Genomic DNA, 14,140 nt, shown 5'->3' with positions numbered 1-14,140 from the left:
TCCAGACATCGTCTCTTTCAGGGAAGGCCCTGCGTATTTCAGGAGGACAATGCTAAACTACATACCACATCCATCTCAACGGCATGGTTTCACAGTAGTAGAGTCCAGGTGCTGAACTAGCCTGCCTGTGGTACAGACCTTTCACCAACAGAAAACATTTGGAGAATCATGAAAAGAAAAACCCAGCAAAGAGGACCGAAGACTGCTGAACAGCTGGAATCCTACATCAGAGTAGAGTGGGATAACATCCTCCTCCCAGAATTCCAGCAACTGTGTCCTTTCTTCCCAGACGTTTACACACTTTTTTTTTTAACAGAGGATGCTCTACAATGGCAAACATGGCCTTACTCCTAATTTGTTGAGATGTGCTGTTGCCATCTAATTCAAAATAAGCTAATATATTTCATTAAATGGTAAAATGTCTCACTTTCAACATCTGATATGTTGTTCATGTTCTACTGTGCATCAACTTCTGAAAGTAGTACAACGCTGCAGGATGTTAACGGTAGAAAAAAATGGCACCACTTGCAGTTCCTTATATTTTTGTATCCTCTGTATTACAAATAAAGTTGAGATAAAAAATAAAACACTTAGCGCCAAGAAAGGCCACCTGACCACACGTAACGTCCGTATTGAAGCACACTGCCCGGTGATTGGTGGAGCGTCTTGTCCCCGCCCACCACGTTCCTTGCGTCTCTTTCCCGCGAACAGGATGCGCTCGCGCCGTGTGGCTGTGGTGCTGAGTGCCAGGTGACGCAGGGAGGCAGAGAGAGCTAGTACACAGACGTTAGCCCAGATTCAACGGTTAAAAATCAACTTTTACATTCGCTAACATGGCGAAACAAAGCTCCCTCTTCAACTTCTTCACCAAGTCTCCTCCGCCGGTGTCCAAGCCGAAGCCGAGCCCTTCTCCGGCCGAGGCAGACCTGCCTTCCGCGGTGGAAAAGTCCAACTCCTCTCCGAAGGAAGAAGCTAAACAGACTCAGCAACAACAGCCAGCCGTGACCAAGAAACCGAAAAGTAATTCCAGCAATGCTAAAGGAGGATTTAAGAAGCTATTTGGAGATAAAGCACCTCCAGCTAAACAGAGGTGAGTTAGCTATTTTGATGTTGGGAGCTGTGTAATTCCTGGAGAGACGTTTGTACACTTTAATTCCTGCTGTAGAGGGAAGTGTGCAAGGCCACCAACTGAATTACCTTAATAAGACAACTCTATTAGTTTGTTGACAGATGCATTGATGTAATTTCTTGATGATACAGTCAATCTATAAATAAAATAAGTATCTTAAAACTTGTGACACCTTGCAGACCATGCTGCACGAGGTTTTGGTTCTTGCTAATGTCTCCAGGTGAGCAGTGTGCTATAATAATGCGTGACAGTGACCAACCTTGAATGATTAAACGAATGTATTTATCATAAGAGAAGCTGTCTGGAGTTGTTCCCATGTGAGCTGCTGTGGTTGCTTATTTCAGTGAAAGCTCTTACGAAGAGCTTTTACTTTGTATTGGATTTGGGCCCCCCTGTGGTCAACGAGGGGCAAGTATTTCTTGATTATATCTTGCTCAAGTATAAGAGGTGTTGTCCTTTAGTAGTCCGAAATGTCACGTTGCCAGAATTTTGATATGATCCTAGTAAAACTTGTTTGCATACAACGGCAACAAAAAAGAGGGCCAGGCACCAAATACTGGGTAATTTCTTGTTTTTAATAATCAGACAATGCAAACTGAGTGCTAAAATCAGATCCAGCCTCGCACAGCCCTGAACAGGATAAGAGGTGTAGATCATGGATTTCCAGACTCTCCATCCTGTAAAGATAACAATGCAAGGAGCTGGGAACCCAAACTGTCTCTTGGGGGTGGACAAAGCATATAATGTTGTGCATGTGCACAGCTGTGCACGATCACTAATCAGCCTTTCCAAACTAGGGATGCACAACATTGGATTTTATCCTATTTGCAGGTTAGTGTTAGCTGATGCCCATATCAGGGCATCAGGATCCACCACCACCTCTTTATGAGAACTCAGTCACTACCCAAATAATTAAAGAAAGGTCAACCAGACATGGAACAAAGGATGATTGAACAGAGATGGGATAAAAATAAACATGTAAAGAAAAAAAATTATTCAGCATCACGGAAAACCTAAACCATGGCTGTACTGTTTGTCCACTCAGGACTTCAGTACATCATAGACATATTTGTCAATTTTTTTTCTCTAGCACACATTCGCAACCCACTATGAAAAGCTTTGCATCCCACCTTTTGGTCCAGATCCACAAGTTGAGAACCACTGCTTTAAAATGTAAGGAATGATGATAAATAAATGAAAAGACTTGAGGTGATGGCGGTCTATTGGTCCAGCCTAAAACTCCTCTGACTTGTTCTCACAGGCAATATTTACAACTGATAAAGGCAGATTTTTATTGCCAAAATATCAGCAGAAATGTTCAGATCTGCCAATACCAATATTATATGCGTCCCTACTCCTCTAACACTTTCATAAGAACAAGAAAAGAAACACAACAGCCCTAAAACAATACCTAGATTATGTGGGTGCACAGTATCATTGGCATGGTATTGGTATCTGCAAATATTTGATTAAAGAGTGTTTATTTGTGTCAGCAGATATGAAAATTTCAGTTTATATTTACTACCGATATATTTGCGGTGAATGTCAGCCTAATCTGCTGTAAAATGCTGCAGCCAGACTACTTAACAAGTCTCCAAAAACGTCACGTATAACACCATTTCTGTAAACTCTCCACTGGCTTCTGGTACGTTTCAGAATCCATTTGAAGATTCTTGTCTTGTCTTTGAAAGCCCTGCATGGATAGGCACAAGCCTGCCTGACAGACTTAGAACCAAAGGAGACTGTGTGTTTGTGTGGTTTGCCTTTTTTAATCTGTTTTGTGTTGTGTGATGTTCCATTTTTTATCGTGCCTTGTATCATTGCCTGTGTTTGTTTTATCATCTTTGTAAAGCACTATGTTTACATTGTCATTGTAAAGTTATGATTGTTATTGTTAAAGATAAGTCTTAGGTATGAATAAGTTTGTCTAACTTCAGGCAGCTGAACTGCACCATGTTAAGTCTTTTTCTTCATTCAGCCTGATACAATATCGCCATGTTGTTTGCATTCATCTAAATTGGTCTTAAACATGTTGAAGTTTAACTTAATTTCTTTGTTTTACTGCACTAATTTGCATTGGTGAAATAAAATACTGGATTCCTTAAATGTAGATGTGAAAACAAATTTGTTTATACCTTCCTGCAGCAGCCCCTCATGCTCATTTAATGCTGGGGCTCTTGTGTGGACCAAACTGGAGGGACACCCCTGGTGGCCGTGCATGGTCGTACCTCAGCCTCTGACGGGGCAGCAGATGAGAGGCCGGGGGCGGGACCAGCGCCTGCATGTCCATTTCTTTGATGAACCCCCAACAAGAGGATGGGTCAGCACCAAATACGTCAGAGAGTACCAAGGTTTACAACAAATTCTTCCCTCTCATTTATTATTATGCTATTATGATGTGCTTCTTCTAAAAATGTTTTGTTTTTTTTTTGTTTCACAGGCTCTAACCATAGTGATTCTAAACCAGGAGGAGTCTTTTTCTGTGGCAAACCTGTGATCCGCCGGGCGATGGAGCTCGCTGATGCAGTTATGTCTGACAGCCCTGAAAAAAGAATGAAGATGCCGATCTGTATGGAGCCTTCTGATGAGGAAGAGGATGAGGAGGATGAAGAAATGGAGGTGACATTGTGATCATATTTAATTACTTTGTTGACAATATGCCAATTCTGATCAAATTCATTTAAACTTCCAATAGTTCCAAAAATCTGTGTTCGGCAATTATATTCCTCTGAGGTTTGTGCTTTAGGATTGAAGCAAAATTTGCTTGTACAAAATGATTCTTGTTGTGAGAAGAATCATTAAAACACTGTTTGGAAAAAAATCAATACGTTTTTCTTAACAGTCATAAGACCAACGTTATGTATACCACAAGAAGAGGCACTTGTTATTTTAAGTTAAATAACATTTGATCCATAAATCATAGCCACTTACTTTTTCCCTTTTGGAAGCCCTCCTTATTGATGTTCTGATGATGTTACCCATGCCATCATAGCTCTCAGGGATTCTTTTCTAGCAAGTCTGACTTTCCAAACATTTAAAGATGAGATCCACACTAGGAATTCGGACACTGAATGTCTTTTTTTTTATCAGTTTTTGAATTTGTTTTTCAATCATTCCTGCATTCCTATAGTATAAGCCACCAGGTATTTCCTGCAGGTGGTTACAACCGATGGCCGGCTGTTCCATCGTTACATCATGCTCTGTAAAAGCTGTGCATGCTGCAGCACTTTGAAACTTGATGAGACAGCCTAAGCAGTTTATTATGGCGAGAAAGAGACACAGAGAGCCTGTGATGTGTCCCTCTGTGACACTGTGGACAGGAACTGCTTTGAGTAATGACTCCAGCAGCACAAAACTCCCAAGGACTTCAGGATTATGAATCAAATTAAACAAAGATGTAAGACTTTTTACTTGATTAAGATAAGAAAAAACTCCGGCTGTTGCTCCAAGTACTTGGCAGATTTACAACATTGGGTTCTGCTGCTGCAGGAGTGCAATCCTCATTTTCCACTCCAAATAGCTGTAAAAAAAAAAAAAAAACTCACTGACACTCCTTAGCCGGTTCTGTTTGATAAAAATAGTAATCCAGTGTTCAAATCTGACTTTAAATTGGTAAGATGTAAGCAAATTAATCAGCTTAATGAGGCAACATAAGGTTATGTTAAGAGTTCAAAGTCAACTCAGTAAAATAAGTATTAGGCAGAAGCAAATTTAAAAAACATCATCATAGACATTAACATAAAATTCTGAATATCCCTCTATGTGACCACCAATATTTCAGTGTTGTAAAAATTTAAATACCTTACAGGGTTTTTGTCTTAAATCACCTATTCAGATGACATGTTTTTATGTCTTACGTCTCCTTGTTTGTGTTTTGTTTCCTTTTTTAGCTTGATAAGTCAACGCTGTCTGACGAAGAGCTCAGTGATGAGGATGAGTATAAAAACGAGGCCAAAAAATCTCCCAAAGTCGGCCGCCGTTCGTCTCGTGCTGCCAAAGAAAAAGGAAACAAGGCCAAACGCCGCCGCATCATTGTAGCCTCAGACAGCGAAGGATCAGACGAGGACTTCAAACCAGATCAAGCTGCATCCAGCAGTGAGGATGAAGAGGAGGAGGGCGTGGTGAGCAGTGAAGAGGAGGAGGCAGAGAGCATGGAAGAGTCGGAAGCCGATAGTCCTGTTAAACCAGCAAAGCGCAAGCGTCCTGCTGAAAAGTCCACAAAGGCAAAAGCACCCTCGATTCCAGCTATTACACCAAAAAGAGCTCCTGCAGCCGTCACAGCTGACACAAAATCTCGTCTGTCAGCCTTCTCTGCTCCTGACACCTTCGAGAGCCAGACGAATGGATCAGGAACAAGCGGAGGAGCAACGATCTGGGACCATGAGAAGCTGGATTGGCTGCAGGATGGCAGGAGGAAAGATGGCAACAGGCGCAGACAGTCAGAGGATGATTATGATCCCACAAGCTTATACGTGCCTGAAGACTTTCTGAACAGAAACACTCCTGGGATGCGTCGCTGGTGGCAGCTCAAGTCTACGATGTTTGATACTGTCGTTTTCTACAAGGTGGGCAAGTTTTACGAGCTCTACCACATGGACGCAGTGATTGGAGTAAATGAGCTGGGACTGACGTTTATGAAGGGCACATGGGCACACTCGGGCTTTCCTGAGATCGGCTTTGCCCGTTTCTCAGACGTGCTGGTTCAGAAAGGTTACAAGGTGGCTCGTGTGGAGCAGACGGAGACCCCTGAGATGATGGAAGCCCGCTGTAAGACGATGTTAAAACCCACAAAGTTTGACAAGGTTGTGAGGCGAGAGGTGTGCAGGATTATCACAAAGGGAACCCAGACGTACAGTGTGCTGGATGGTGCTCCCTCTGAGAGCCAGAGCAAGTTCCTGCTGAGTCTGAAGGAAAAAGCTGAAGAAGAAAGCTCTGGTCGCTGCCGCACGTACGGGGTCTGTTTTGTCGACACCTCTGTGGGGTACTTCCATGTTGGTCAGTTCCCAGATGATCGTCACTGCTCTCGTTTGCGCACCCTGATTGCACACTTTGCTCCTGCAGAAGTGCTCTTTGAAAAGGGGAACCTATCTGTTGAAACACGTAAAATACTCAAAGCTTCTCTGTCATCTGCACTCCAGGAAGGACTGAACGCAGGCACTCAGTTCTGGGACGCTCAGAAGACTCTTAAAACTTTCTCCGAAGAGGATTACTTCAGAGAGACGGCTGGGAAAGATCAGGAGAAGGGGAACAGTTTTCTTCCTACTCTTCTTAAAAAGATGACGTCTGAAAGTGACTCTCTGGGTTTAACTCCTAAAGAAGGCTACGAGCTGGCTCTGTCAGCGCTGGGCAGCTGCATTTTCTACCTGAAGAAATGTCTGGTCGATCAAGAACTACTCTCCATGGCTAACTTTGAAGAGTACATCCCTGTTGATGTGGAATTGGAGAAAGCTGCAGGACCTGCTAGTTTCTTTGCCCAGACTCGTCAGCGCATGGTCCTAGATGGAGTGACTCTAGCAAACTTGGAGATCTTTCAGAATGGCTCAGGAGGAACAGAAGGGACACTGCTGGAGAGATTGGACACCTGCTCTACTCCATTTGGTAAGAGGCTGCTGAAGCAGTGGCTCTGTGCTCCTCTGTGTAACCCCACATCCATAAATGATAGACTGGACGCAGTGGAGGACTTCATGGGATCACCAGCTCAGGCTACAGAGGTGTCAGACCTGCTCAAGAAGCTCCCAGATTTGGAGCGCCTTCTAAGTAAAATCCACAGCATTGGCACTCCTCTGAAGGGCCAGGATCACCCCGACAGCAGAGCCGTTCTCTATGAGGAGGTCACCTACAGTAAGCGCAAGATTGCAGACTTCCTCTCAGCACTGGAAGGATTCAAAACAATGCAGGAGATCATTTCTGTTCTCACTCCTGTAGCAGAGGAGTCTCGATCCACACTGCTCCGCCAAGTTGTCACATTAAAAAATGAAAAAGGCGGCCTTTTCCCCGACCTCACTGCTGAGCTGAGACGCTGGGAAACCGCCTTTGACCACCAGAAAGCTCGCACAACAGGCGTCATAACCCCTAAAACTGGCTTTGACCCAGAGTATGACCATGCTCTGACTGCTATCAAAAGCTGTGAGCGTGAGCTGCAGGAATACTTGGACAGGCAGAAGAAGAGACTGGGTTGTAAAAACATGGCTTACTGGGGGACTGGAAAGAACCGCTACCAGATGGAGGTGCCAGACAGCGTCTCAGAGAGGAATATTCCTGAGGAGTACGAGGTGAAGTCCACAAAGAAGGGGTGGAAGCGTTACGTGACAAAGGAGAGCGAGCGGCTGTTTGCAGAGCTGCAGGGATTTGAGGAGAAGAGAGACGCCGCCCTGAGAGACTGCATGAGAAGACTTTTCTACAACTTTGACAAAAACTACAAAGACTGGAAGACAGGGGTGGAGTGCATGGCAGTGCTGGGTAAATACTCTCCTTTTATTCCTTCAAGTGAGCAATATTTTATCCACCATGCATACAGTCTGTCTAGACATACAATCAAATGACTAGTTTTGTTTTTCTGGTACTTGCTGGGGTTTTTTCTCGTTGTTCTGAGTAGAGACAGGTGTCTGCTCTGAATTCATTTCCTGCAGATGTTCCCATATATCTCCATAATGTGAGCTATGTGATTGTTGGCTGTGTCTGAGCTCTTCAGAGAAAATTTTCCCTCATTTAGTGTCTTTTTCATCCCAGGCTTAGCTTGATTGACGCTTACAAGTTTGATTCAGCTGTCCGGAAATTTTCGTCTTTTTTTAATTCATGATTTATAGGTTAAACCTTAGAAACATTTTCTGTGGTAAATGGTATTACTGCTAGGTATTAAAAAACCACATTATTCAGGTTTTAACAAGCACTAGTAGCCAGCGAGCACGGGCCACAGCTATCATTGCACACACCTCTACTCATGCTTTGCTACCTTTATAAAATGCTGGAGTCGTTGCCACACACTACAGCATTTGTAGCCCGAGCTAATTGCAATGCCCGTCTCCGGTCATATTTTGATTATCATGATGACCATTGGCAATAACCGTACTTTAATATCATGGTAAAAAAAAGTGTTCTTACAGCATGCTACGAAGGTTTTTTAACTGAGGTGAATGGGATAAAGATGTTTATGGGTCAGCCTAAGAGATGTAAAACACATCAGAGAGGAGAAGGCATTCCTGTGTCCCCTCTCTCTCGCTTGCATGCATCACTGACTGACTGTCTATCAGTGGCAGAGACACAGACGAAGACAAGTAGGCCTAAAGAGCATGTTAGCCATAGGATAATCAATTTATAAGCTCAGAACACTTCAGCATTATGAATCAATTTAAACCAAAACACACCAGCCTACCTTCAACTGTCAGCTTGACATTTTAAAAAACACTCAGGCTGTAGGAGAAGCATACACTCGCTGGCTTTAGCTTTTCCTTTTCTGCTCCGAAAGTCCATGAAAAACATTCCCAAACTTTAGAGCAGCTCGCTTTACTTAAAAATATTTATCCAATGTAAAAAGTCATTAAAACGGCAGAAAAGAAGTTAACTGGCTTACTTAACGAGCCAACCTTGTTGTAATATGATGCATTCAAGGACGGTAGGATTGTCTGATTGTAGAATAAAGTGTATGAAAAGTCATGATGTGTTCACGTGTCACAACAAGAAATGTAATTTAGCTTTTTGAAGACCTTTTCAACAATCTTCTAATCTTATACCACTTCTGTCTTGTCTTTGTCTTTCCACCAAACAAAAGAAAGGTCTCAGTAGTGGTAGTGATAAGGATCCAGATTGATGAGGAACCTTGGGTTGATTTATGTTGTCATCACTTGTTGACCAGGGTGATCTTGATCGGGCAAAAGCTCTTGGACCAAACAACCAACCCAAATACAAGCTGTCAGCCCTAAAAGAGACAAAAAAATTACATAGACAATGAAAAAAAAAGTACAAAAAGAAAAAATCTGTTTTGCAGGCAGCATAGAAAAGGTCTGTTGTCATTCCATCTCAGAAATGTGTGATGCTTGTTGCAGCTTTGTTAATCTGTTAATTTCCTCCACCAGTTTTAATCTCAAAGATCCCATCAGCCAGCTTCTAGTTCATCCCATCATTTGTTTTAATTTTTGACCAATTTTTTTCTGTACAGTTTTTATGTTTTTTGTTTTATTTCAGACGTGCTCCTGGCTCTGTCTCGATACAGCCAGGGTGGAGACGGGCCAATGGCGAGGCCACAGGTGGTTCTCCCTGAGGGTGAGGACCAGGCAGCACCCTTCATTGACCTCACAGGATCCCGACACCCTTGTGTCACAAAGACCTTTTTTGGCGATGATTTCATTCCTAACGACATTTACATTGGCTGTCCTGGAAGCAGCGAGAACAAGGAGGAAAACATTACCGCCTCATGTGTCCTAGTAACCGGACCAAACATGGGAGGAAAGTCTACTCTCATGAGACAGGTGAGTCATTTTTAGATCCACATTTTATTGATATTTTAGATTTTGTTTGGGGAATTTTAAGCTTTTCTACTAATGTTGCATTTTTCTTATAGTGTGGACTGGTGATCATCCTCGCTCAGCTCGGGTGTTACGTTCCAGCTGAGAGCCTTCGTTTCTCTCCAGTCGACAGGGTCTTCACTCGGCTGGGAGCCTCAGATCGTATCATGGCAGGTACATGAGCTACGTTTGCTATAGTAAAGGGGTATCGTTGTAGTCTGTAACCTTCTTTGGCTTCTGTTCATTTCTTCCTGGTTCATAAGTGGTTAGCAGTAAATGGCTGTGTTAACACTGAGACACAGGTACTGGCTGTAACTTCAGGGAGTTAAAATACTATCAGAACATCTGTTTATGTGACACTGACTTATTCCTCTACCTCATGGATAATGCTTTTATTATTATCCTATAAATCTTGTGTAGGAGAGAGTACCTTCTTTGTGGAGCTGAGTGAGACAGCCAGCATCCTTCACCACGCCACCAAACACTCCCTTGTGCTCCTGGATGAATTGGGTGAGTCTGTGCTGGTTTAAATGATAGTCATAATGTTACTGTGTATCTTAGGATTTTTCTCAGCATTGTTCTGTTTCTGCTGTGTTTTCATGTCGTTTCCTCTCCTTTTCTAGGACGGGGCACAGCCACATATGATGGCACAGCGATCGCCAGCGCTGTCGTGAAGGAGCTTGCTGAGAAAGTCTGCTGCCGCACGCTCTTCTCCACACATTACCACTCCCTGGTGGAAGACTATGCCAACAACCCTGCCGTGCGACTCGGACACATGGTGAGTACAACAATGCCAAGAACTCACAATACTGCTGTGTATAGACCCAAAGTTAAAATCTGTATGAGCTTGTGTTTGAGAGTAATCTTTAAAATGATGTTGAATTACTGCTTACGTTGTTTTTGTTTGTTTTTTTAAGTTTAGTGTAATCAAGGTAAATTAATTTTTTTGGATTCTTTGGTTTCCAGGAGTAAAATCTTTGTTTTTGTTCATTATCCTGTTTCAAACAGCACTTTGGGGAACTTTTTGGGGCATTCTTCTCATAAAAATTAGCTAATTTTGGTGCAAAAACTGCCAAATTCCCAAATAAAACAAAAATAATAGTTCACTGTCAAGGTTGTGCTGTAGCAACGCCGCTACATACTTGTGCTTTGGCGTGTCCTCGTCAGTCTGCAGTACTCCTAAACTGACTAAGCGCCCCTTAGCAGTCTGATTTTCATGCCAGTTCCCAGCCTCGCTGCCACATTTCCTGCTTGTTTGTGTACAGGCAGACCATGGCAACTGAAACAGCGCTCATTATACCAGAGTTGGAGCAGATAAGTATTGAGCAGCAGTTGTCTTAATTGCAGTTATTGGAATTAAAAAAAGACATTGGGGGAGGTGGAAAGTTTGGTAGATGAACCAGCTGAGGCCGAAAAGTCTCATTCAGCCACTCAAAGACAAGAATGAGAAAATGTGAGCTTGATTATTTAGGGTAGCGGTTTGTATTAAAAGCATAAACCTAGATTTAAGCATAATCTACTGTGATAAATCTAAGTCCTGATGGAAAAGGTTTAGACTTTTTTTGCACTCACCTTCAATAAGGTAACAGTTTTCTGGCTCTGTATTCCAAAGCAGCAAGTTTGCACTGTCAGTAAGGAGCTGCAAGTTAAATCATTTTCAGTGAAGCATTATATCTGTTAATGGTTCTGCAAAGAGTGCAAAGACAAACTCATGACAATTTCACTCATGACAGAGAGTAACTTCTCCAGTCTGCATACAGAGCTTCTGCACAGCTGCTTCCTTGGGGGGCCTGATTTTGGGTGCATGCTCCACCACAACCTGCAGCTTAGGGTGTCTTTCTGCGGTCAAAAGCTGTATGCAACTAATTTTGTCAGTTGTGCCAGAGTTAGCTGTTAAACCAAAATATTCGACAATTTATCATTGCTTTATTTTAGTTCGATATTATACAAAGTTAGGCCTGATGTAGCCATATTTTTAACTGTAAAACAGGACAATCATACATGACAACAATCAGGGAAACAGAAACTGTCCACCAGCGTGCCCTCACAGCTTGTGAGGTGCTGCACTGAACACTCACCTTTCATACGGCATCCATCAGCTCACTTCTCTACTCAGTAAATTTCAGTTTCCCTTTGTAAGTACATCTAGTACTTTAATTTCAAAGTTGAAGATGTGGAAGCATGATGCTGAGCGGAGTGAAGGTTTTGTATATGTGGTAGAGAAGTTAGGACTCAGCATCCCTACTGGTAAATGATGTTGATGTAAATGCGTATTTCCTTAAGAAAAGCTAGTAAAGCTAGCATCCACTGACTCTATGTTAGTGCACAGCCTCTAAAATATTGATTTTTCTCTTAAATATAAAATTTTGTGTTCAGTTTCAGATTAATAGCAATGATCCTAGTTTACTGGACTTTTATTTCTTTTTCTTTCATTTTTTTTTTTTTTTTTGCTTCAGTGAGGATGTGTGGATAATCAGTTCCTGGTTAGGAGGGTCATTTTGAGACTTTGTTGAGGTTTTCATCATGCTACTGCTTCGTCATTGTTGTTTGTACAATAACCCTGCCCAAAACAAACCAAAGTGCAGAGATTCAACAGACTAAATTCACACCAGCTTTAGTTCCTCTGACTAGATGATCCACAGTTCACCTCTAGAGGGCAGCCTTTCTCCTGTAGCAGGGTAAATAACTAAAGGACTTTAGTGATTGACAGTGCAGGAAATCCCAACTTTTCTGATGTTTTTGTGTATTCCTTTATCATGTTTAGAGACCTAGTGTGAAGTTTTATGTTCCTGTTTTGTCCCTTTCCAGGCATGCATGGTGGAGAACGAATGCGAGGATCCAAGTCAAGAGACCATCACGTTCCTCTACAAGTTCATCTCCGGCGCCTGTCCCAAGAGTTACGGCTTCAACGCTGCTCGACTCGCCAGCCTACCTGAGGAGGTCATCCAATCAGGACACAAGAAGGCTCGAGAGTTTGAGAAGAGCACCATCAGCCTCCGTCTTTTCAAGTATGTTTAAAGACAGTGCCTAGAAAAATATACATCCCCTTTGATGTTTTGCCCTTTTATTGATTTTATAAATCGATCATGGTCAATATAATTTGGCTTTTCTAACAAAAAAAACCCAATCCTCTTTAACGTCAAAGTGAAAACAGATTTCTACAAAGTAATGTCAATTAAACAAAAAACCTGCAATGTGAGTGCATAAATATCCACTCCCTACATGTCAGTATTTAGTAGGGTTAGTAGCCTCAGTTAGGTTTGCACGTCTTGAAACTGAAATTTTACACCAGTCTTCTTAGCAAAACTGCTGAAGTCTCAGTCTGGTTGCACACAGATTGGGCATGAACAGCCCTGTTCAAGTCCAGCCACAAATTCTCTGTTGGATTGAGTTGTGGGCTTTGACTTGTCCATTCCAGAACATTCACTTTGCTGTCTTTCAACCATGTCTGTGGAGCTTTCTCTGTATGTTTCAGGTCATTGTCTTGCTGGAAGATGAATCTTTTCCCAAGGTGTAGTTCTCTTGCAGACTGAATAAGATTGTCCTCCAGGATTTTCCTGTGTTTAGCTGCATTTATTTTACTCTCTACCTTTACACGCCTTTAAGGGCCAGCTGCTGACAATCATCCCCAAAGCATGATGCTGCCACATGCCTTTTGGTGAACTCTAGTCAAGATTTGACGAGTTTTCCTCAACAGTGGCTTTCTCTTTGCCACTCTCCCAATAAGCTATGGCTGGTGAAGAACCTAATCAACAGATGCTGTATGCATTGTCTCTCCCATCTCAGCGGCCGAAGCTTGTAACTCCCTCAGATTAGTCCTAGGTATCTTGGTGACCTCGCTCACTAGTCTCCTCCTTGCTCAGTGACTGTGAGGATGACCTGATCTAGGCAGATTTACACGTGTCATATTCATTCCAATTTTTGATGATGGATTTAATTGAACTCTGGGGGATGTTCAGTGCATTGGAATTTTTTTTGAATCCATCCCCTTACTAATACTTTTCAACAACCTTTTCTCTGAGTTGCTTGGAGTGTTATTTTGTCTTCATGGTGTAATGGTAGCCAGGAATACTGAATTCGGTCAGTCACTTTAAAGAGGGAGAATATTTAAGCAGTCACTTATTTTACATGACATTTTTGTTAGATTGACATTACTTTGTAGAAATCTGCTTTCACTTTGACATTAAAGAGGGTTTTTTGTGTATTTTTTGTTAAAAATATATTCACAATTTCTTTTTTTTTTTAAATCAATGAAAGGATGAAACATCCAAGGGGGTGAATACTGTTAATAGGCATTGTCTATGGTAAATAACACCTAAAAAAAGGATTTAAGGTTGGTATTAATGCGTTGTGATCTTTCTTCTCATGCAGGAAGCTGTGCCAGTTTGCTGAAGACACCACTCTGGGAAAAACCCACTTTTCTTCTCTGGTTCAGATGCTCAACACACTGTAGTTTGTACCCAAACCCTTTGGTTCTGCTGATTTTGTTTTCTCAGCACTTGAAAAAACA

General features: G+C 42.2%; 1 protein-coding gene across 1 annotated transcript; it reads left to right on the top strand.

Annotated features, from left to right (window-relative positions):
• The first annotated feature begins 707 nt into the window (after positions 1 to 707).
• msh6 (mutS homolog 6 (E. coli)) lies at positions 708 to 14,139 on the top strand. Its single transcript, XM_041790132.1, has 10 exons — positions 708 to 1,090; positions 3,275 to 3,480; positions 3,570 to 3,748; positions 5,020 to 7,588; positions 9,311 to 9,594; positions 9,687 to 9,804; positions 10,051 to 10,140; positions 10,254 to 10,408; positions 12,439 to 12,638; positions 14,002 to 14,139. Exons 1-10 carry the CDS (start codon positions 834 to 836, stop codon positions 14,081 to 14,083), a joined length of 4,140 nt encoding a protein of 1,379 aa, XP_041646066.1. The 5' UTR covers positions 708 to 833; the 3' UTR covers positions 14,084 to 14,139.
• The last annotated feature ends 1 nt before the right edge of the window (position 14,140 follows it).

This window comes from Cheilinus undulatus, linkage group 6, assembly GCF_018320785.1.
Source record: "Cheilinus undulatus linkage group 6, ASM1832078v1, whole genome shotgun sequence".
Lineage (NCBI taxonomy): Eukaryota > Metazoa > Chordata > Actinopteri > Labriformes > Labridae > Cheilinus > Cheilinus undulatus.
The sequence above is the reverse complement of the archived record's forward strand: the minus strand, read 5'-3'. Positions and strand labels throughout refer to the sequence as shown.

Coding starts and splice junctions, on each gene's coding strand:
- msh6 (XM_041790132.1), top strand. CDS start 834: ATGGCGAAACAAAGCTCCCTCTTCAACTTCTTCACCAAGTCTCCTCCG. Junction 3,749..5,019: donor AGGAGGATGAAGAAATGGAG/GTGACATTGTGA, acceptor TTCCTTTTTTAG/CTTGATAAGTCAACGCTGTC. Junction 9,595..9,686: donor AGTCTACTCTCATGAGACAG/GTGAGTCATTTT, acceptor TTTTTCTTATAG/TGTGGACTGGTGATCATCCT.